The sequence below is a fragment of the Taurulus bubalis genome, assembly GCF_910589615.1.
Source record: "Taurulus bubalis genome assembly, chromosome: 21".
Taxonomy (NCBI): Eukaryota; Metazoa; Chordata; class Actinopteri; order Perciformes; family Cottidae; genus Taurulus; species Taurulus bubalis.
Genome location: NC_136609.1, coordinates 5,908,764 through 5,930,218, shown reverse-complemented (window position 1 = coordinate 5,930,218; position 21,455 = coordinate 5,908,764). Strand labels below are relative to the sequence as shown.

General features: G+C 41.2%; 1 protein-coding gene across 1 annotated transcript in view; it reads right to left on the bottom strand.

Moving 5' to 3' along the window:
- Positions 1-21,455, bottom strand: part of LOC306752751 (sodium-driven chloride bicarbonate exchanger-like) — a gene marked incomplete at both ends in the record, with an annotated part of 40,164 nt that overhangs the window by 5,538 nt on the left and 13,171 nt on the right. Inside the window, 15 exons of the mRNA XM_079236552.1 lie at positions 373-534; positions 1,184-1,289; positions 2,040-2,285; positions 2,445-2,578; positions 4,076-4,250; positions 5,668-5,768; positions 6,338-6,484; positions 9,053-9,140; positions 9,284-9,441; positions 9,759-9,847; positions 12,106-12,294; positions 13,392-13,552; positions 13,831-13,972; positions 14,095-14,238; positions 19,373-19,454. Of these exons, the coding sequence (XP_079092678.1) occupies positions 373-534; positions 1,184-1,289; positions 2,040-2,285; positions 2,445-2,578; positions 4,076-4,250; positions 5,668-5,768; positions 6,338-6,484; positions 9,053-9,140; positions 9,284-9,441; positions 9,759-9,847; positions 12,106-12,294; positions 13,392-13,552; positions 13,831-13,972; positions 14,095-14,238; positions 19,373-19,454 (2,124 nt within the window). The remainder of the gene's footprint in view (positions 1-372; positions 535-1,183; positions 1,290-2,039; positions 2,286-2,444; positions 2,579-4,075; positions 4,251-5,667; positions 5,769-6,337; positions 6,485-9,052; positions 9,141-9,283; positions 9,442-9,758; positions 9,848-12,105; positions 12,295-13,391; positions 13,553-13,830; positions 13,973-14,094; positions 14,239-19,372; positions 19,455-21,455) is intronic.

Genomic DNA, 21,455 nt, shown 5'->3' with positions numbered 1-21,455 from the left:
AGATTCAAAGACATATTTAGTCGTTTTTGCACGTTACTGTTGTGTTTCTTTGTGGGTTTATTGCATCTCTTTGGGGTCATTTTGTGTCTCTTTGTAGTCTTTAAGCATCTCTTTGGGGTCATTTTGTGTCTCTTTGTATTCTTTTCGCATCTCTTTTTGTTTGTTTTGTCTCTCTTTGAAGTCAATTTTGCCTCTTTTTGTTTGTTTTGCATATCTTTGTAGTTATTTTGCGTCACCTTGTGGTCATTTAGTGTCTCTTTGTGGTCATTTAGTGTCTCTTTGTGGTCATTTTATGTCTCTTTGCGGTCGATTAGTGTCTCTTTGTGGTCATTTAGTGTCTCTTTGTGGTCTTTTTGCATCTCTCTCACGTACCTTGGTGGGGAAGTAGCGGCTCGTCTTGAACTCCTTGAGGAAGGCGGACATGAAGACGGTGGAGAAGAAGAGGAGGACGCACCAGAAGAGGACATCGGGGATGTAGGGGCCGTGGGGGCCGCAGGCGCTGCCATCAAACTCCCCGTGAAACATCTCGCACTCCTACTGGCACCAGAGGACACGGTGAGGATGATGACGATGAAGATGGTGGTAATAATAATCAAGTTGGTGATCATAAAAATGATTACAATGTCAAAGGAAATAATGACGATGATGGATGTCGGTGTCAGCGGTCTGAACTGGTACTTTGACTTATTCTTACTCTCTGTGCTTGAAATATCTATATAGTACATGATTCATCTATTTGCAGTCAATCCCGTGCCTGTCTAACTATTTAGATCCATTCAAGCGTGTGTGGGAGTGTCGCAGCGTGCCGCCGCTGGCAAGACTTATTTGTGTCTGACTGCCTTAGAATCCACTCTTCACACTTCATCTCCATGCTCCATGCTAAATCCTGTGAAATCCTGCCCACATGTTCTTAATCCCCGCCTAGACTTATGACGCTTCCTGATGAAGCAAAGTGTGGGAGACACGATACGGTGCCAAAGACTGCAAGAAATATCCCCAACTAGTTTTGATTGTGTGTTAAATTAATTGAAGGTTGGATTTAGCATTACCATCTAGAGCTTCTTTGGATCATGATTAAAAGTCTACTTGACGCAAGATCGAAGCATCCCAAGGCCTTAGATGACCCTTATTTAAATGCAACTATGCACAGCTATTTTCTCTCCAAATGTCAAGGGTGCCATACCTTGACCTCCAGCATGGTCCAGTTGACCTGGGAGGCTGTGATGTTCTTCTCCTCCCAGAACCGCAGGGTCTCGTTGCTGGGGTACATGGGCTCCACACACGCACACCTGAGGAGGATATTCTTAATTAATTAAATTAATTTACAAAGAAACAAAAGAAAGTAAAACGAACAAACAAGCAATTTCATAAATATTTAAGATTCTGAGACAGGGGACATCTGTCTGTACTGTTGTACCCCTCAAAAAATCTGAAGATAAAATGAACTGTTGTCAACTTCTAAAATTTGAAAGTTTGCTGTGTTTCTTATTGTTCTATGAACTAAATACCTTTGGATTATGACTGTTGCTGGCACAAAACAAAGGAGCTCAAGAGAAGCTCAATAAATCTACTCGGGCTTTTGGAATAAGTTTTTCCAATTTTCTGACACTTTATAGACTAAACAAATTCATTTAATGATCGAGAAAAAAATGGGCAGATTAATTGCAGTCTCACCCTGCATTACACACCACTTTTGACGTGTTCAGCCATCAACATAAAATTATTCTGCTGGCATTTCAAAAAAGAAAATGTCAGCATACCCTGCAGTCCACTACACACAGAAGGAGCTCTTGGCCTGACAGAGCCACGAGTCAGTTTATGTGGATAAGGGATGTTGCTCCTGACATACACTCAACATGGGATTATTCATCATGAAGCAAAATATCTGCTATACCACGGCACCACCTGTCGTTTGATGATGCAGCAAAACACTCGAGCATGTGTGCAAATGTGCGATAGTTGAGTACAGTGTTTATGCGTCAATGATAACAGCATCAGTACAGAATGCATCACTTGTGGATTTGAAATAGAGCACTTACGAGTACTGGGTGAGTTTCTGAAGGTCGTTGTTTTTATTGATGGGGTAGTGCGTCCCCAGGTGGATCAGCTTCTCCAGGGCCTCATAGATGAAGATGATGCAGATCAGCGCAGCAAAAGCTTCCTCGGTGAAGCGCGTGATGTAACAGACTAGCGAGCTGGCGTCCGTGGCTACCAGCAGTAGACAGAAGAAGGCCGTCCACAGGCCGATGCAGGCCCTCAGGGAGAGGTAGGAGAGGCCATACTCCCTGAGAGAGAGACATACTCAGGAGTTAGGGGGATAAGCAGTATGGCATTTCCACTGAAGCAGAAAGCACACACATCACCACCATCCACTCAGATATATTCTACGATAACACAACACAATTTGTGGTGCAAAAAAAAAGGGGAAAAAGAAGACAACCTACTTGCAGAACTTGAAGAGAATTTTCTCAAAGACAAGAACAGGCCCGGTGCTGCCCAGGATGGTGAGGGGCTGACCGGCAAAAATAGAGTAGGCTATTCCAGTCATGGAAGCCCCGAACAGGGACTCAATAGCACTCTGGGAACATGGGAAAAAATGATCTGGTTCAACAGCTTAACATGGTTTCTTCTCTCAGGTACATACTTTGCTAATGAAAAAAACAGTGGCTAATGAGCTAATTTACCTAATTGCTCATGCTAGCACGGCAACAGGCTCACAATGACGATGCAATCATTCGGATGTTTCACTTCTGGGTTTAGTTCCAGAAGTAAGAAAAGCCTCATTCCAAATCAAATGTAAATTTGTATTATGGCAAATTTAAAAAAGAAATCCAAACCAAGACCATAACCTTGCTAACCATTATGATATGCGGTGTATGATACTCCGTTTGTCTTGATATGGTAAACAACCCGTCTGTCTGTTGGTGGTGCTTAATATCATTTATTAAAATTTATGAATACACCATGTTTTAACATTCAGTGCGACTGACCCAATCTGGCAGTGAGAGTTATTCACACTTTCGACAGGTGCTTTCCGGTCTCATACAGCCAGCAACTACGTCAGCGTAAAAATTCAAAGAGGCGTTTTTGGGATAAACTAATTGGGAATAAATATATTGGGAATCTAAATGGTTGATTACTTGCTTGGACAAATATCAAAACTTAATAACAGCCTAATTGTATAGCCCCCCCCCCACCCCCCAAAAAACAAAACAATTGACAACACTAAGCAAAGTAATCGCAATTCTGCTCTAAATCGTAAGTAAGATTATAAAATTACGCAACGTGGAACTCTTTAAAAAACAGCATTTCCCATAAACCCTAGACAATAGTTGGCAATCTGTTCAACCTAACAGTGTACATGCTTTTAGCCAGTAGAGATTACAACTAAAACATTGGAGAAATTACCATCAAAGAGTGTTGGTGAGCTTTATGATCCAATGACTAAACACAAAGAGGACCTGAGGCTGATGGGTCTGTCATTAGATTAGCAGGTATTTGGTTATAAACCAAAGTATTGGATGAAAAGTCAGATAATCATTAGTGTACTAATCTGGGAATCAGTATGGCAATTTCACTGGATCACCATTGCCATTAGGATCCGTCCTCTGGGGACCATGAATGTCCGTATGAAATGTCATGGATTCCATCTAATCGTCTGGACCAAAGTGGAGAAACGACCAACCAACTGACGGACATTGTCGTCCCTTAAGCCTCACTGCTAGCATGGATAAAAACACGGCAAAAGCGTATTGTACCATATCAGCCGTTGATGAAAAAGAGGTTTATGGAGATTAGTGGAGCAGCATCAGAAATTGAAGAGAGGGCGCGCGTTCCCTTCACTCAGCAACAAGGTCCCTTGAAGCGAGACACGTCAACCGTTTGATGCTGTTGAACGGGAGCTTGTGTTCTGAGTTACGTTCTCCAAGATGCTCGGGCAACTTCTGACTTTGGCTGTTTCCAAACTGTTTGAATCTTCTCATGAATATGACGTCAATGACGGTGTGATGAAGTTCACAACTTGTGAAAGACAAAACTATTATGTCTCGGGAGCAGTAAAGATGTGGCCTCTTACCACACGTCCCTCCGTGGCCTCACCCAGGAGTCCTCCGAAGGTGATGACGGGCGACATGCAGGCGCAGTAGAGGAAGAGGAACGAGGCCAGACACTGCAGGCTGATGGCATCTGTGAAGTCGGAGATGTAGTGAGGGGCCTTTCGCTTGATGTCCATGAAGAAGCCACCGAATAACCTGTGGTGAGACGGGGATTTTAGGAAAGAATCGCCCGCAGAAATAAAGTACACGTGTGCTACTTCGGGACCACACGTGGCGACTTGTAGCATCGATATCTTCGTCAAACTTTCTCAAGAACGCTGTGTGTTTTTATCAATGCTATGTGTGCACATTTGTCGACTCATGCTTCTATTGGAGTTATGCTCAGCCAGAACGAGCCAGCTTTTCTGCCGCGGTGAGCCAGCTGGAGGCGGAGGCGGTTGCTATGGCAACAGCGGGGTGGGACGTTATGCTTATTTCGGTCTGAGGGACCGATGCCGTGTCCCGGGAGGAGGAGGTGGTGGTTGATAACTGAGAATGAGCTTCCGGCCAACATTAGCTGGGATAAGAGTTGTACATGCAACGGCATCCAGAATCCACGGTTGTCATTGGGTGATTTCTGGGTTTTTGTTTGTTTTTTTCATCTTTAATCCCTTCTGTAAATCTTAATATTTGTCTCGTCAAATCGTCAATCAGATCACGTGTGAAATAAAATTCTTGATGTCGAGAATGCGGAGAACAGAAATGACGAGCCATACATTTTGAGTTTTACAAAATAAAGAGCTCGCTCTGCGGTGGATCTCACACTTTGTCTTTTGTCTCTTGACCGGCTACCTGCATACCATGAAAAATAACAAATACAACACATGCATGAACCTCATGTACAGTTACAAACAAACAGTTTGAGGGCCTTTCCTGTTGTTATTCAAAGTAATTAGGTCTACTATTAATTTGGCAATACATTTTTTTAGAAATCAAACTATAATAAAAGCAATTACCGCATTATTAACGTGAGTGACATGAGTTATTATAAGGAAGAAAGCAGTGGTAAAGTGACTGCAAATACACAACACACAGTGATAATGTGTGTTAGGATTAAACAAACTCCAATGCATTGTGTAAAAACACAAACATCATTACACTTCCTGTAAAAGTGACTGATATATATATATATTATACATGACAATATTAAATTGTATTATGTAACTTCTCGAGTTGGAGCTGGTTTGATTTACTTTATAAACAGTTAGATAGTTTAGTTCAGTGATTGCCAACCTAGGGTTCGGTGCCCTCTAAAGGGGCACAAGATACATCTTTGGGGTCATGAGATTTTTTCAATTATTGCTTTTTCTTTGGTTTTAAGTTTTGTACTTGAGTAAATGTACTAAATAACAAGACTAATATAAATGTTGCACTTGGGATGGGGTGTGCTGGAGTATCTAAACTCATCATGAATTAAAAGTCAAGTGTGATGAATGATAATGGGCCAGCAAAGTCTGCCTCTTCAGAGAAGCTACATTTATAGTTTGGGGACAGCGGGACGGCTAGCAGGTGATCGGGAGACGAAGACGAAGACGAGCTGAAGGCCGCACAACACAAATCCCCGCTCACTTACCTCCCGGTGCGCTGCAGCTCGGGGCCGCCGTGCCCTCCGTGTTCCTCCGAGTCTCCAAGATCCGTCACTCCGTTGGGAAGGGGGGGAATCTTCCGCCCTTCCTGTAAAGTTGAGAACATTGTCAGTAAACTGTCATCATCATCATGACAACAATAAGCGACAGCTGCACTGAGTCAGACACTTGTCGCAACGAGGCGTCCCAGCTATTCCAACACACTTTTAACCAAACTTAAATGGCAAATGTTTGTTCTCTCATGCACAGCGGTATGTCATCAATTCACCGCATGAGTCTAATGACAGAGAGAACATTCTGATTCTATTTCTAATTCTGAAAAAAATACTTTTGTAATCGCCTGGAGACACTTTTTGATCAGTAACTCTCCCAAACAAGATGGTGGATTTTTCAAAGTAGACCAAAATAACTAATGGAGGGGAAATAGCGAATGTTTTGGAGAGGATTGAGAGCAGAGCCTTGGGGAGCACAGAGTACAACGCAGTCGAGATTAGAGGAGAGCGCAGATGCTTCAATATTTCTCAGAAGGCAGTGTGACTCGGAGGCACGTTATGAAAGAACGGTGATACACACCGTCAAACTCTTAAAAGGTTTAGTTTAGTGGTTGAGCGTTTTGAGTGGCGGCACAGAGGATGAGAAAAGAACATAATGGTTTACCTGAGACGGCACGTTTTTGGGAGGCTCTATTCTGATGGAGGGGTCCCACTCTCCAGGAGGTAACACTGTCACCTGGTCCAGAAACTCATCGATGCCCGCCACCAGGTCATTCCTGTCTTTGGCCTTGTACGCGACGTCATGGAAAATCTGTGGAGCAGATGATAGGGGGTTGTTTTCTTTTATCGTCTGCTCTTCTTTACGGAAGCTCAGAGAGGGAAATGAGGACAAAGGAAATTGCGGTGATCCATTTTCTAAGTCTGATCTGAATTTGATGAGTCTGATCAAAAAGGTGATTAAAGAAATTGGCAGGTGACGGGATCATTTTGTTTGTTGTTGTAATACTCGGTTCGGCCTCAAGAGGCCACTACCCCAAGTTCTAAATAGGACTCAAAGTATGTTTTCTTCCACATGAGTTTTAATTCACATGGAGAAATTAAAAATCACATGGAAGAAAAAAATTAATGGCACAAACATGTAGTGGTGCACTTTTACCAAAATTAGTACAACAACAACAAACTTGTATCATTTTAAAATGTTCTTTCACCTCTTACTCAGATATGAAACCTTAGAAAGATTATCCTGCCACATGAGAGAACATTTTTTTTATCAGAAAATGGATCAGTGCATTCACTCTTCTGACTTCCCTCTCAGAGCTTCCGTACTCCTCCACTGAGTCACAGAGTACATTTTAATGGATTTACAGACGGTCATATACTAGTGCCACAAAATGTTTATTCAGCAGAGGAGTATTACTCCATACACAACATTAACACAACAATGTGAAATAGCCTATTCATTCCATATTTTTTATGGAATACAGAATATGATTATAGCACACGTTGGCTGAAAAACAAATAAGAGTGAGAGGTACAATTCATTCCCACATATGATGAATTAGGCCGACATCCATACACTTCTATTTTCATACATCCCAGAGGAATGCTGCCAACGGGGAAAAAGGCAACATCTGGCTGCGATGATGTTCAGGAACATCAGCTCATAGCTGCACTGTGGGAACTCCTGTCACTAGTGTCATGTCTGCTGATCCCCAAAGGCTTCTCCAGCTTTTAACAGAGGTCAAAGGTCGGGTCAGTTACAGAAAAGTACAGTTGGTAGGTGGACTTTTGATTGATGGAATAGTTTCTCTGCTCCATTAACTTCATATATAATCATAAAAAAATAATGTTCAAAATATATGTACTTTTGATTACATTATTTAGTCTTGTTGACAAGAACATGATGCACTGTTCAGTGTAAAAAACATATTTTATTAACTCATATGGTACACTTATGATACAAGAAAAAAATGATGTAATAGGACTATTTTAACTAATTCTTTAATACAAAATAAAAACATTTTTTTTAGGATTTTCTTAATAAGATTGAAGTTTAAAAGATTAGACAACATTTTATAAAGCAATCACTTGCATCTCATCTAAGAGCTGTTTCAAGTCTTTAAAACCAAGTCCAAGTAAATCAATGCTAATGGAAATTACAAAAGTCAAGTGGCCAAAATACAAAAGGAAAAGATATTTACCGTCCAGTTGGAAGTCATTAATAAAAACATCTGTATGTGTCACATAGTTCAATGAAAACACTCAAAACGTGAGGTGTCACTGTACAAAAAGCCCCACGATGAGTTTGTGTCTGTTTGGAACGTCGTAGAGTTTCTGTGCTCCTGGGTTCGATCTGAACACATCTCTGATCAGTCACATTAAATCCAGCATCAGAGCTGATCCCTAATGTGACTAAGCTGTCTAATCTATGTCACTTTAGCTTTTAGTGCATGGAAGGGATCAAACTTGAACTTTACTGCTTTACTAATGAGAAAATAAGCATTATTTGAAGTATTTACCAGTAGCAGATAAGTCAACTTGAGCAGATGGCTTGTAAATTGAAGTAAATTCAAAGCCCTGAAATGCAAACTGTAATAAATTGAGTGCACAAACACCAATAGTCCCACTGCGTCTGAGGGGGATAAAGTCTAGTGTTTTAAAAAAAACATATATTCACCTCCTTTGACTTCTCGTTTAACAGGATGGAATGAAAAATAGGTTCTTTCTAATAATCTATATGATAAACCTAGGGACTACAGATACAAATTTGCTCTGTAGCTAACTCTGGCACATTTATATTGAGGTAGAAAATGCTGGTTAATGTGCACTTTCCCTGGTAAATAAATAAACACAAACACAAAAATGCAAGAACAATCTTAAATACATTAAAGCAGGAAATAGCACATAAATACATTACATTTATGTCAGAATCGCTTGCATGGCTGCAGGAAGAAACATTTTGGAAAGGAGGGGAAGCCATTAAGCTTCTCGTTTCTAAAGGTTAATTTCTCTCATCTGAATTAAGAGTTTTCTGGATTTGAATCTAGTAGCAGCAGCTGCGGCTGAAAAAGTGCAGTAGGTTATGGAGACGGTGAGCGCATCCTGATTATGTTATTTATTAATCACGACAGCTTGGCAAAGCGCCAAGATTTAGGAGATTTTTTAAAATATTTATTCAAGATTATTAAGTCTCCTCAGCTTTTAGCCTTCAAAGCTCAAGTAAGTCGCGTCTCACAGCACAAGTCCTCATTTTTGTGATATGTACATTGTTGTATTGCTTTTTTTACTCAAGAAAAATACCTGAATACTTCCTCCACCCCTGCCAGTGTCATCATACAGCTTGAATTTGAACTTTAATAATGTTGTACTTTGGCCTCACCTCATCTGTCATCAGGGTAGCAATAGACCGGCCAATTTCATGATATTGGGGACCTTTTCCCAGAGGGCCAAGCAGGATGAAAAGAAACCTGTGTAACACAAAGGAAAGCAGGTTTGAGTACAAGTCAAATCCATTTCTAATGAAGCATTGAGGGGATTATCAGCTTATCTATCCAAACTAGAAACAGTTGACAGAGTGAAAGAGAGGCTTTTCCAGCAGTTTGTGTATGACCTGGTGGTGATGGGAACCTCAGCCAGGCCATTGAGGAGCACAGCAGGAGACAGGCGGACGAAGGCCACCACAGGGCTTTCTAGGAATTCCAGCTCCCCTACCAGGACGTTGGACGCCTCAGCACCAGGAGGGATCTTCTTCATGAAGTGGAGGTCAATCTTTGATACAAAAGGAAACCAAAACAGCACAAAAGATTAGTATAAATGTTCAGCTTTTAGCTAAATGGTGGGAGACAGATTGAAAGTGGTTATTACAGTAAATCATCCATCTCCAAAATACTGGCTGGATCTGATTCTAATGGCCCACACAGCAAAAGAAAAACAAGCGTTGCTCCTAAATTCCAGCCAGTTTCCCAGAACAAGGTGACCATTTCACACGTAACCCAACCTTGGTTAAACATACAGCACTGGTTATGGGTCCAGCTATCAGTGCCCGTAGATAAACAGTGGGACCAGCGGTGGGTCTGGTTGCTCACCTTGCTAAAGTCGACCGCGCTGTTTTCTCGGCTGACGTCCGGTTTGCCCTCACTGTTAGCCGGCTGGGACTGAGGTGAGGTCGTTTGGCCTGTCGGGCACAGCGGGAAACCAACATCATGTCAACTTTCACGGAGGTTCGGCCTATAACAACACTACTTTCCCACACAAAGACAAAAGTCTCCAGTGACTAGAGGGTACGGTTACATTCTCTGAAAAATATGATACAACAGTGGACCCTTTTGTTGTAGGCGCTGTGCCTTTATTGTTGAAAAGGTTCAGCCCTCGTGACAAAAGATAATATTGTACCTTGTTTCAGAGTGTACCTGGTGAGTTAGATTAATATTAATCTGTGTGATGCTCAGGGGTGCAGTGAACATAGTGATGTTAGCAAGAACATAAGCTCAATTTCTCCAAATCAAGTGAGTTAAGCTAAATTAGGTACAATCTTTAACTTCCATTAAGTGTATCAACAAATAGTTTATAATTTGAAATGCTTTTTTAGTTTTAGTTTTGCTGAAACAAAGTCAAAGATTGCTCCTTTTAAATGTAACTCTCAAGCAGTTTGTGATGTGAATGCACCAGTTGCAGCTGTTTGAGCAAATCACAGCACAAGGACACGCAAAAGAGATGTGGCTTGCTCAAAATGTGACAAGGAGTGATGCTATTAAAACTAAAATGTGTTGTTCGACATTTAAGACTTGCAGATTGATGAGAAGATTGATACTAATATCAAAGCTGTCTGTTCAATATACAGTAAAGCCAGCAGTGGGTTAGCTTAGCATAGCTAACTGGAAACAGCTAGCCTGGCTTTGTAACAAAATCTGGAAAGAAATCCTCTTAACAGCATCTCTAAAGCTCACCAATGGACAGAGCCAGACTAGCTGTTTCCCCCCATTTCCAGTTGTTGCGATAAGCTAAGATAACTTGGGCTGCTGGCTGTAGCTTCATTTTTAGCATACAGACATTAAAATGATATCAATCTTCTTGTTTAACCCAAAATGTCGGAATATTCCTTTGAAGGAATAATTTAGCAAATTCCCGTGTTCATTTTTGCAGAGAGTTAGATGAGAAAATCGATACCACTCACAAAGTGAAGCCAGTAGCTGGTTTGCTTAGCTTAGCATAAATACTCCAGAACATTGCCCCCATTGTCAAACCCCAAATAGTTAGTTTTACACTTACCGTATTATACAAATCAAACAAATATGCCAAACTTATCTCATTACCCATAGACAAAGCCTGTTTCCACCCTTTTCCAGTTGTAATGCAATGCTAAGGTAAGCTAATCAGCTTTATATTTACCGTAAAGACACAGGGATGGTTTAACACATTTTGTGTTATGCAGTTAGCTAGTGCTATTAGTAATTAGTCACTGTTATGAGTGAAGAACATGAGTAACAGATCTGCTATGGTTTCTAGTCATTGAACACATTGTTGACAATGACAGGAAGTGGAGAGCATAATCATGACAACCAGAACACTGCACATGCACTATTTGACCACATATATAATTCTGCAGAATTGCTACCACTTACCCAAAGTTGTTAAAAGTACAGAAAAGCTTCTGCATACTTAAAACCATCTACTTTTCTTTTTATTTCCTCACTTTAGAGTTTAAAAAATAGATCACATGAAGCATCCCGACTGTGAGTAGAATGCAGTTTCTTTCTCTCTTCTTGATAACCCATTTCTAACTTCTCATGATGATGCTCTCCGCTTTAATGAGTTATTTTTTATTCTATTGCTACTACTATCTCTAGGCTTTTAGTGTTTAGAGCAACAGCTGAGGCGCTCTGGTTGCCTGTGCAGATTTCCTGCTCTGTGTCGTCATGTGCGATGGGACAGTAGCCTTGCGCAACTGCCTGAAGAACACTAAGGCGTTTGGTGTTGGTATTGCCAAAGGGCGTGTCTGGGGTCACGTTGCAGTGGCTGCTGGAGGAGCTCAAAGGTGATGGAAGGGTGGAAAGACATGAATCGCAACACACACACCGTGGCCATGCCACACGGGAAAAGGTCTCTCTGGGTGGTGTATTCTTGGGGAGCTCGGGCAAACACTTGGGAGGTTCTACGGTTTGATAATAAAGGCTGTTTACTGGTTGAGTGACACACGGCACACACACACAAACGTGCAAAACCCAGAAGACGACAACAAACACAGACACAAACACGGAGAGACACAAACGAGAAAGGAGAAAATGAGATATCAAACAGCATTAAAACAGTAAGTCACAGATGGACAGACTTTGGAAAAATGCATGCGAAGGATAACAACATTATACATGAAAGCATATTCGATATATTCACATACAACAACATTCATGGTCAAGGACTGGCCCATTTGCTCACCATTCTTGTCCATGGAATGAGGCTCGGACTGCTTCTTGCCAATATCAGCGAAGGAGCGTACGATAGGTATGCGGTTGGCCAGTTTCTTGTGGTTTTGGTGGTGGTGCTGTTTGAGCAGGGCCTCGCGGATCCTCTTCCTGGCATCCGGACCTAGAGGGCCCGACAACTCGTGCTGATCCAGAACCATGTCTGAGAAGTAAAGATACACACAGGGGAACACACAAAAATAGGTTTCCGCATTAACTCTTTTAACCCATGTGAAATTCACAATGGCTACTACTGATGTCCCTGCGTGGCGGCCGGCAATTGCTAAGCTGATTATTAAGAGAGAAAAAAACGACCCGCTGCTGCTGATTTAATCGCACAAAACCAGGTTAAGATCACGCAGCACAGTTTTTCCCACAATCGGATAAACACTCTCTTTGGCTGCCCTCAAAAGCTAAAGCACAGTTTTCCCACATGGACTTTTGTTCAGACGTTATAATGTCAGCCTTGTTGATCCGACCTCTGCCCTGCTGCAAATCTTTGATATGGTAACGTTAGTAATTCATATTCATTAAAAGTAACAAATGAGGCAAGGCCACTTTGTTTGTATAGCACCATTCAGCAACAAGGCAACTGTGCAATGCTAAGACGAGATAAAGATGCAATCGAATAACCCTAATTAAACAGGATAATTTAAATGACTGCAGTTACAGTGCAGTGACAGATTTATACCTTCATTTAAGAGAGCGGAGACCTCCATTTTATAATTGCCTTATTGTGGATGTTACAATTTAGGTTTAAATTAGCATTTAAAGTTAAGCACTAACTTTAACTCAATCCTCTTTGAGTCCAAAAACAATGATTACTGACCATAGTCAGTTAGTGTTACTATTAAAGGAAAATGGCACCAAAAGTCTGTTTACATGATTTTTTTTGTATATCGGATGTATAAAGCCTTATATGGCTGCAGAAGGGTCTGTGAAAAAAAAATCTGATTAATTGCCACAAGTGATGTCACTTCTTTCAGCGTTGGTTGCGGCTGAAGGCTACAAGTTTGAAAATTAATCAAATCTGGGGGTGTGGAGCCTTTTTAAAAGACAAAACATAGTAAGTCCAACAATGTTATAGACTTGCAATGCTCAATCAGTCTTCTTTTAAATAAATATGTGTAGTAGTTGTTGAAAAGAAGAGGCCTGAGAACAGAGCCTTGGGGAACTCCACATACATTGTTTTTGCTCAAATGTGGCACAAACTGATTTTTTGTTTTAACCATGACATACACAAAACCACCAAGTGTTTACCTGCAATCTCCTCCAGCGAGTTGGCCCTCATGTCCAGCATCACGGTGCCGTTCATGATGCAGCTGCGTAGCTCGAAGAGACTGTGCAGAGACAGAGTGGCGACGTAGGGTTTACTCCACCGCTCACCACCATCCTCGACATCCTCCTCAAACTTAAGCCACCTACACAGATTAAAAACACAACTCGGTAAATACATACAAGACATACATTTACGGTCCCAAGACAGAGCATTTTGGTGGTTGACTTTGGAAATGTGTCTCAATAAAACCAAGTGTTGGAAGTTATATGTACCTTATATGTAAGTTATATATGCACAAGTTATATGTAAGTTAAACAGTGTATGGCACCATAACAACCCATAAGAGCTTGCAGTCAGATACAAAGGAAAAAAGGCAAAGTTGACCAGACCCAGCTCATGGGGCGGACCACAGTGTTGTACCTGGCTGTCTCTTTCCATTCGGCGTCCTCGCCCTCCCTGAGGCAGATTTCGTCCAGCTCAGTGAACAGGGCGTGGGGGATGTGCTCCTCGTCGCCATCCTCTGTCCCCAACAGAAACTGCACCCTCTGAGCTGGTGTGTCTGCTGCAGCCAATGGGACAGGAGATGGAGATTATAGACAAATAAATGGAATATGATGTCCATTGGCTGAACTGGTTTGAGTGAACTGAAGCCGGAGTTAGTTTCAGTGCATTTTGAAGACCTACTGTGTGAGGGGGATTCTCTTCCATCATCAGCTGAAGAGTCCCTTTCCTTGGACCTCTTCCTGTGTTTGTGTCCGTGGTGACGGTGACGTCTGTGCGACCTCCTGCCCAGGGGAACGTGAACCCCGATGTAGAGAGTGCGGTGACCTGGAGACAACATGCAGCAAAGGTAAAATGGTTCTTCGGTCGGTCCTTTAAACTCAAGACTAGTTTGATCTGCCCCACCTTTTTACATTGTCATCAAACTCGTGTTTTCGTCGACCTGACTCACTTCATCATTTTATCCTATTAGACATTTGTGAGAAATTGTCATAAATAGCATATGAATTCTTGACTCATGTCCAAAACCTTTGACCATCAAATCTGAATCAGGTCAACCTTGAGTCCAAGTGGAAATTTGTGCCAAATTAGACGGAATTCTCAAGGCGTTTTCAAGATATCGCCTTCACGAAAGGGTCACAGAAAACTTGATTCATGACCACCAAATCTGAGCAGTTCATCCTTGAAACCAGGTGGACGTTTGTGACAAATTTGAAGAAAAGTTTCAAGGCGTTCCTGAGATACATTTATATAAAAAAAACATTACAAAAGCCTCAGAGTCTTTCTGATTGTTCCTCACGTAAGAAATCAACAAAGTAGCTACACATGCTACTGTGCATTACCCAAGGGCCACCTCTTCAGATGGAAGGTGACCCACATCATCTCTTTCCTAAAACAATCTCTAAGAAAAGGGTGTTGCGTACCCCTGGCTCTCTCCAGAGGCAACTCACTGAGAGAGGGAACCAGAGGTAGCCCTCATAATTCACCCAAGGTGTCATGTGGTGAGGAATAAGGTAGGCTTTCAGAGCTTGCAATATTGCCAATGAGAGCAATGAGTTGAGGGCGTGACTGAGTGGCCGAGCCAGTAAACTGAAACTTAACTATGGGAACACCAGGCAGTAGCAGGCCATGTAGTCAGTTAGAGTGGAACCAGAGAAGCAGCACTTAGTAAATGAACTGCTAGCTCCAGGCCCACGCTTGAATAAAGACCTCTTGTCCTCTCTAATGCTGAAAATCAATTTTGAAATTGGATGACTTTTACAATTAGGGATTTTTTTTTATTTTATTTTGAATCAATACTGAACATATAATTAAACTGGAATTGTGAGGGGATATTTTGCACGATGTGAGCGCTCTCTCTGGTGGGTGAGCATGTGTGTGTACGCGCACACATGAGCGCATCCACAGGGTCAGCGCGAAGATAATGCGAGCTGACTTTACCCTCCTTTACCGCCGGCCCTCGGCTCAGTAGCCGGACACGGACAGCACTGCACGACACCCCGTTCGCCTGCATCATATGAGGCGCCACGGCGTCCAGCATAATGTGACTCTGAGGGGCAATTTGATGCTTGAGAACTACACACTGGAATCCATCATAAAGAAAGCACAATGATACTTTTTTTCTATTGTTCAGTCACAATTTACCAAGTTACAAAATCGTTCTAAGATGACATTTATTATTCAATCAAAGGCACCACTAGTGATTAGGGACGCCGTATTACAGCCCTGATAGTGGCAGCGACATGTCAATCACAGTAGGCATACTCTGTTTTATGGTCTGTTTGACTAAATGATCCATAATTTAATAAATGAACATCATGATGTATTGAAGAAGACTTGAAACTAGAGATTGAGACCATAAACTCATGTTTACAATGTTTACTGAGGGAATAAATCAAGAGAGAAGTAGAGTCATTTTATAATAGACTTCTATATAATCTGACTTCTTTTTGCAATCAGAGGAGTCGCCTCCTGCTGATCAGTAGACAGAATACAAGTTTTAAGACACTTCCGCATCGGCTTCACTCGGCTGTTTGGTTAGGTGCTAGGTGTTTCAGGTTCATTTTTCGCTGCTTACTTTCATTCTAGTTTCAGTCTTAGTTTACTGTAGGAAAATAACCCTGTGAAGAACTTCATTGTGTCCCAATCACCAAACCTAAGCCCTTGAATTTGATCTTTTATAGAAGAACCATCGGGGAACCCCTTTTGCTTTCAAAGTTAAATCCTAGCTCAAGTTAAGCCATTTATGCAGGTTCGGAAAAAAAAGAGCTTACTCTGTTCATTATTATCAGACCCACTGTTTCATTTAGTCTAAGGGGAAAATATCCCCCATGAATGCCTTCAAATTTCACTTGCTTTGCAGACACGACTAATCACATCATAGTGTACAAATCAGATTCAAGAAATGCACAGTCATTAAATGAATCACCTACAGTAAGAGCACACTGACATCACAGCATCTGAAAAGAGACACCCACTCAATGCCTTCCTCCAGTAGGATTTCAGGGCAGAGGTTGAGTGAGGTATGTCAGAGAACATAAACGGGGAAACTAACCGTGTGTCACAACGTATTTGCACTTTGTATTTGACTCTGTCAGCATGTCGTCTGAAGGCGCATTCATCCAGAGCAAAACGCTGTTAGCATCGTGTAAATTATGTATGTCAGAAGCGGAGGAAAGAGTGACTTTGCACAAAAAGCAAATTCCACAATAAAATGCACATTCTAGCAGTCAGGAACAATACAGTATATGAGGAAAACACAAGAGCGGAGCACAAACGCTTTAAAGGTTCATGAGTCAAGACACATGAGTGGAAGATATAAATAGCTTGCGTCCTCCAGGCCTGAACTACTGCTGATGTCAAACTATGTCTTCTCTTTTTTGAATCAGTCAAAGCTTGAACTCATGCAGCGGCATGTGACTTGCTGAGTTTAATATCTTTAAGACTTTGTGTGTGTATTCATTATTCATTTATGTACTGCTTTATGTGGCCACAGTTCTGAATGGCTGGGGGTTGTGCCTTCTCTTCCCACTGGCTAGATGCAGTTACTGGGCTCTGACCTCTCCTACTAGAAGGGGTTGTAAAGTCAAGTTTATTACCATGGCGCACTTGGCCACACAAAATCTACAATATCATATCATGCAATACTCATATTTTATCTCAGGAAAGTGGCTGTGATGAAAAACGTGTTAAGGAATGCAGTTAAAAGGTGTAAAATATAGAGCATCAGGGCATATCTGTGATGACACAGCTATAATTGCACGAGGTCGGTCAGGACGGTGTTATCAGTATCAGTCATTTTTCAATATTAACAAATCTTACCAAAAACGATAACGTGTTTGTCTATATTTCCATACTTCCCCATCTGGAGCTCTCTAATTCCCTAAAACAGCTGCTCACTGTAGTTTTTTGTAGGGAACAGTGCATTTGTTGGAGACTATTTTCATCAGCAGATTAATCCACATGTGGTGCTCTCATGTGTATTTGGGGCAGCAGGACGGTGTAAGTGAACACGAGGCTTTGGCTCCACAGACAATGGGACAACACTTGTTTGTGTGATACATGTATTGTTGGTTGTGTTGTTTTCATGGAATTTGTAATCAGTAAACAAATATATTATATCACCAGACCTCTCATTTAAATCCCATATAAACCAATCTAGGATCCCAGAAATCCCAAATGTGAAGAGTGTATGAGAATGAGGATGCAGGTGAGTGTTGTGGCTGAAAGGTATCAGTGAGCTCAGAGGACCTCCTTCTCCTCCTGCGTTGCCACAGCATCAGACAGAGAGCTAGTCATTACGGGGTCCTTGAGATGAAAGCCTCACCGGCGGTGTCAGAATCAAAGAGTGACATCTCTGCCGGCTGCCTCGGCAAACGTCGCATGGCAACCAAAATACAGTGGATACTGACGGAGGACGCAGTTCTCTTTTATCTTTTCTTTTATATATATATATATATATATATATATATATATACATATATTCTAATCTACACTGTACTTTCATGATTTACAAAAAAATGATGTGGTCAAGCTGGCAAAAAGTTCCCCCTAATAAACAAATAAAGAAGTTATGTATAACATCAGAGATACGTCTGTCAGCTTCAACACTTTCCTGGAGTTGTTTTCTAGTGAAGCATTGTAAGTTATTGTCCTCACTTTCCCTCAGCTAGCCCTGAGCTAATTTCACTTTTGTTTGTAGATTGTAAAGTAACTCAAAAGCTTTCCCTGACTTTCTACCTGTGGACTTGGGACCGTTTTTACTCGGTAGTGCCTTGCCGGTATTCAGCTCCCCTGCAGCTCCAAGAGTGGTAGCTAACGTGCCAAGAATCTGTTTTAAGTGGATAACGTCAGCTAATTTATCCAGAGCCCCTGGGCTAATCTGGCTAATAAATTGGCAAAAAACAACAACTAACAATTGCTTTCTACTAGCCAAGACCGATGCAAGGCCAACTAACTAACTGTAACCTAAACTAAGCTAAGTTTAGCCAGCTAGCTGATACTTAGCTACGCAGCATGGATTTGGCATTGGTTGGATCATAATATTAGCTGTTAAATTAAATGTGCAAAGGACAAGCTAGTTAGTTCAATGGAGCCAGTGGTCCAAAGAAAATATAGTAACAATACAGATAAATCTAAATTCTAAATATGATACATCTCATTGAGAGCTTGCATGAACAAAGCGAGGATGTTCACCTAACATACCCTGGTGCCATTATGTGATAACAAATATTTTGTTAAAGTTGCACATAGTGCCTTTAAGAATTGTCATATTTTCTTATTCACAGACTTAAAAATGTAAGAATCCCAAAAATCTGGATCAGTAAACCTTGGATGGAACAGATTGTTTGTTCTTAGTCGATGTTCCAGATTTGAGAGGAATACTGTTAATTATCCAGCCTAGTAAAAAACTCAGTAAACCTGTTCTTTGTAAGAGACTCTGTCAATTCAGGATACTGTTGGTGCATGAATTGGCATCTCCGACTGTTTTACGATGAACGAAAGGCTGACTCAAACACATGAGCAGAGATTAAAGCCCTCGCTCTTCGATGCTGCAGGACTCACATCAAAACCTAATATCCTTTTGTAATGATTTAGACAGCAGAACAGACACGTTTTCTGCCATTAACAAGCTCTGCTGTCAGTAATTCTGCTACGTAAGACAAGTTTACAGCGATAAAACTCTTGCTTTAATGGAATTATCTCGTAACATCTCTTGACTACATAGGGGAAGAAAATACACCTCCGGACGACTAACAGGGCCAAAGATACAAAGAGTACCAACATTAGCTTTTTTTGGGACATTTTGATGTGTTTGACTTGCAATCTGTCACTTGCAAGTCCGATAACTTTATGGACATGCAATACTAATTCCCTGGAGTACCTATTTTACTTTTATCGTCACCCGCTGAAAACATTTATTTTTGATTGTGCATCGTTAACGATCACTTATGGGCGTTACCTTCTAGTTCTTCCTTCTCAAAGTTGGTGTTGAGCATGGAGCGCGTGCCCCCGCGGTCCACAACTGCCTCTTCATCAGCTCTCTGAAAGAGAAACATTAACATACACAATTTATTAAAGCCTATTCTCATGTCAGATTCACACAAATGCAAAAAGAAGAATATGACGCACACTACGATGAACATTAGCTGACACGTGACGCCACTTAATCAGAGAAAGCGCATCATTGTGCGTGAGCCTTAAATCATGGAAATGTTCCGCCACCCACACCTTCTGGCGAGATACATGTCTCGGGATCTAGAGCAGCAGCCGATGCTGAATGCGTAGAGAGTGAATGGATGCGTCATAGCGCCTTCCTGGTCTACTCCATGAAAAGCTGCTCACCTTGAAAAACGGAAGAAGGAAAAAAAGAGACGAGCCTCTGAACGCTCACTCTGCTTTTTTTAATATTTAATGAAAACACTATCTTATTCGTGTTGTTTTCAATTCAGGGTGGTAATCTTGCGCATGTAAAATTAAAATGTTCACACTGAAACGCTGCTGCTGCAGAGATCAGCGTGCTGAATAACGAAACAAAAAAAGAATCACCACTGTGTGCTCGTATGTCTGCACCAATCAGCTGCTTTCGCTCTTTGCATCGCTTGGAACAGATGCTCTCTCAACACTCATCAACCCAAAATATGTGTCACTGAAGAAAAAAAAAACATATTAAGTAATAACAGGAGGCTGCATGTATCCAGGTAATTCAAGCCAGTGGACAGCGATATTGACAGCTTCACTTCTGGAATAGAGAGATGGCTTCCTGTTGTTGTTCCTATCAAATTCCATTGCTCAGGGAGCTGCACGTCAATACCTCCGGGCCATAAACAATAATGATGATTCCATAACCTTCTCCCTCCTCTCCCGACTGTGCCTCCCCCCAAATCCAGGTGTACAGCGTGTGTTTGTTGCGTTTTCATTATTTACATCATGTGTTCTCTGCCCTCTAGACGCCCTCCATGAATTTGCCGCAGGTCTTGACTTTAGTGTTGTAACAGCAGTTATTATTATAATTATTATTATTATTATTATCATTGTCTGAGTGTCCTTGTTGAGCAGAGCACAACAGCCACTGTAGTCAATATTTAGCTGCCTCATTATCTATCCTACTGCCAGCCGTAAGCTAACACTACGACTGAAGCTCAAACAGGAATGGAGGAACAATAAGCTAAATAACCACTAAGTTTTGGACTTTAGAAAAAAGATCCACAGTTGGACATGTCCCTCAAGGAAGCTTAAGGGATTACTGTAAGAGAGAGTCTGCCAAAGCCAAGCTACACTAAGTCTGGCTCACTTTGAGTGTAAAATTCACTGTCTGAAATACAATATCTTACTCTATTCTATCTTGCACTGGTGTCAGTTTGACTTTTTATGAATTAAATATTCATCCCTCTATTGTTTATATTTTTACTCTTATTGTTTTTTCTCATTCTTCTGTTGTACTCTTTGAGAAATCTTTGGCACAAGAATTTCCTTCATTGAGAGCTGATTAATAAAGTTATATCTTATCTGATCTTATTAGTGTTAACATTTTACACAGCTAGCCTGTGTATTCTGACAAAGGTGCTCTTTCATTACATAGTACAGTGGGCCAAACATTCATGTACTTTTTTTTAAATGGACCAGGTACAACAACAGGCTATTAGGAAATGTTTTTAAAATGTACTTAATGCGAACATTCACCACTCGAGAATCAGTAAGATTTCTCTGATGAATAGGGGCAAATGATTTCATTTTATCACACGACATGTTGTCTTTTTTTGTATTGGATACAAGCTTAAATATACATCAACAGCTCGTGGCTGCTTACAATCGGTGGCATTATCAAAAAGGGTAAAGAAACCCCCTGAGTTCATCTCAATTAATTATTCAGCCTTAGGAAAAATAAAGGTTGACATCTCCTTTGAACGTGAAACTAGACTCACGAGCACAAGCATGATCCCAGCTTGCTAGCTTGTTAGCTATTAGCTCATCTGCTACAGTAGTTCACCAACTAACCCTTCTTTTGTCTTGTTGTACACAGATGTTGATGGTTGACGGATTTT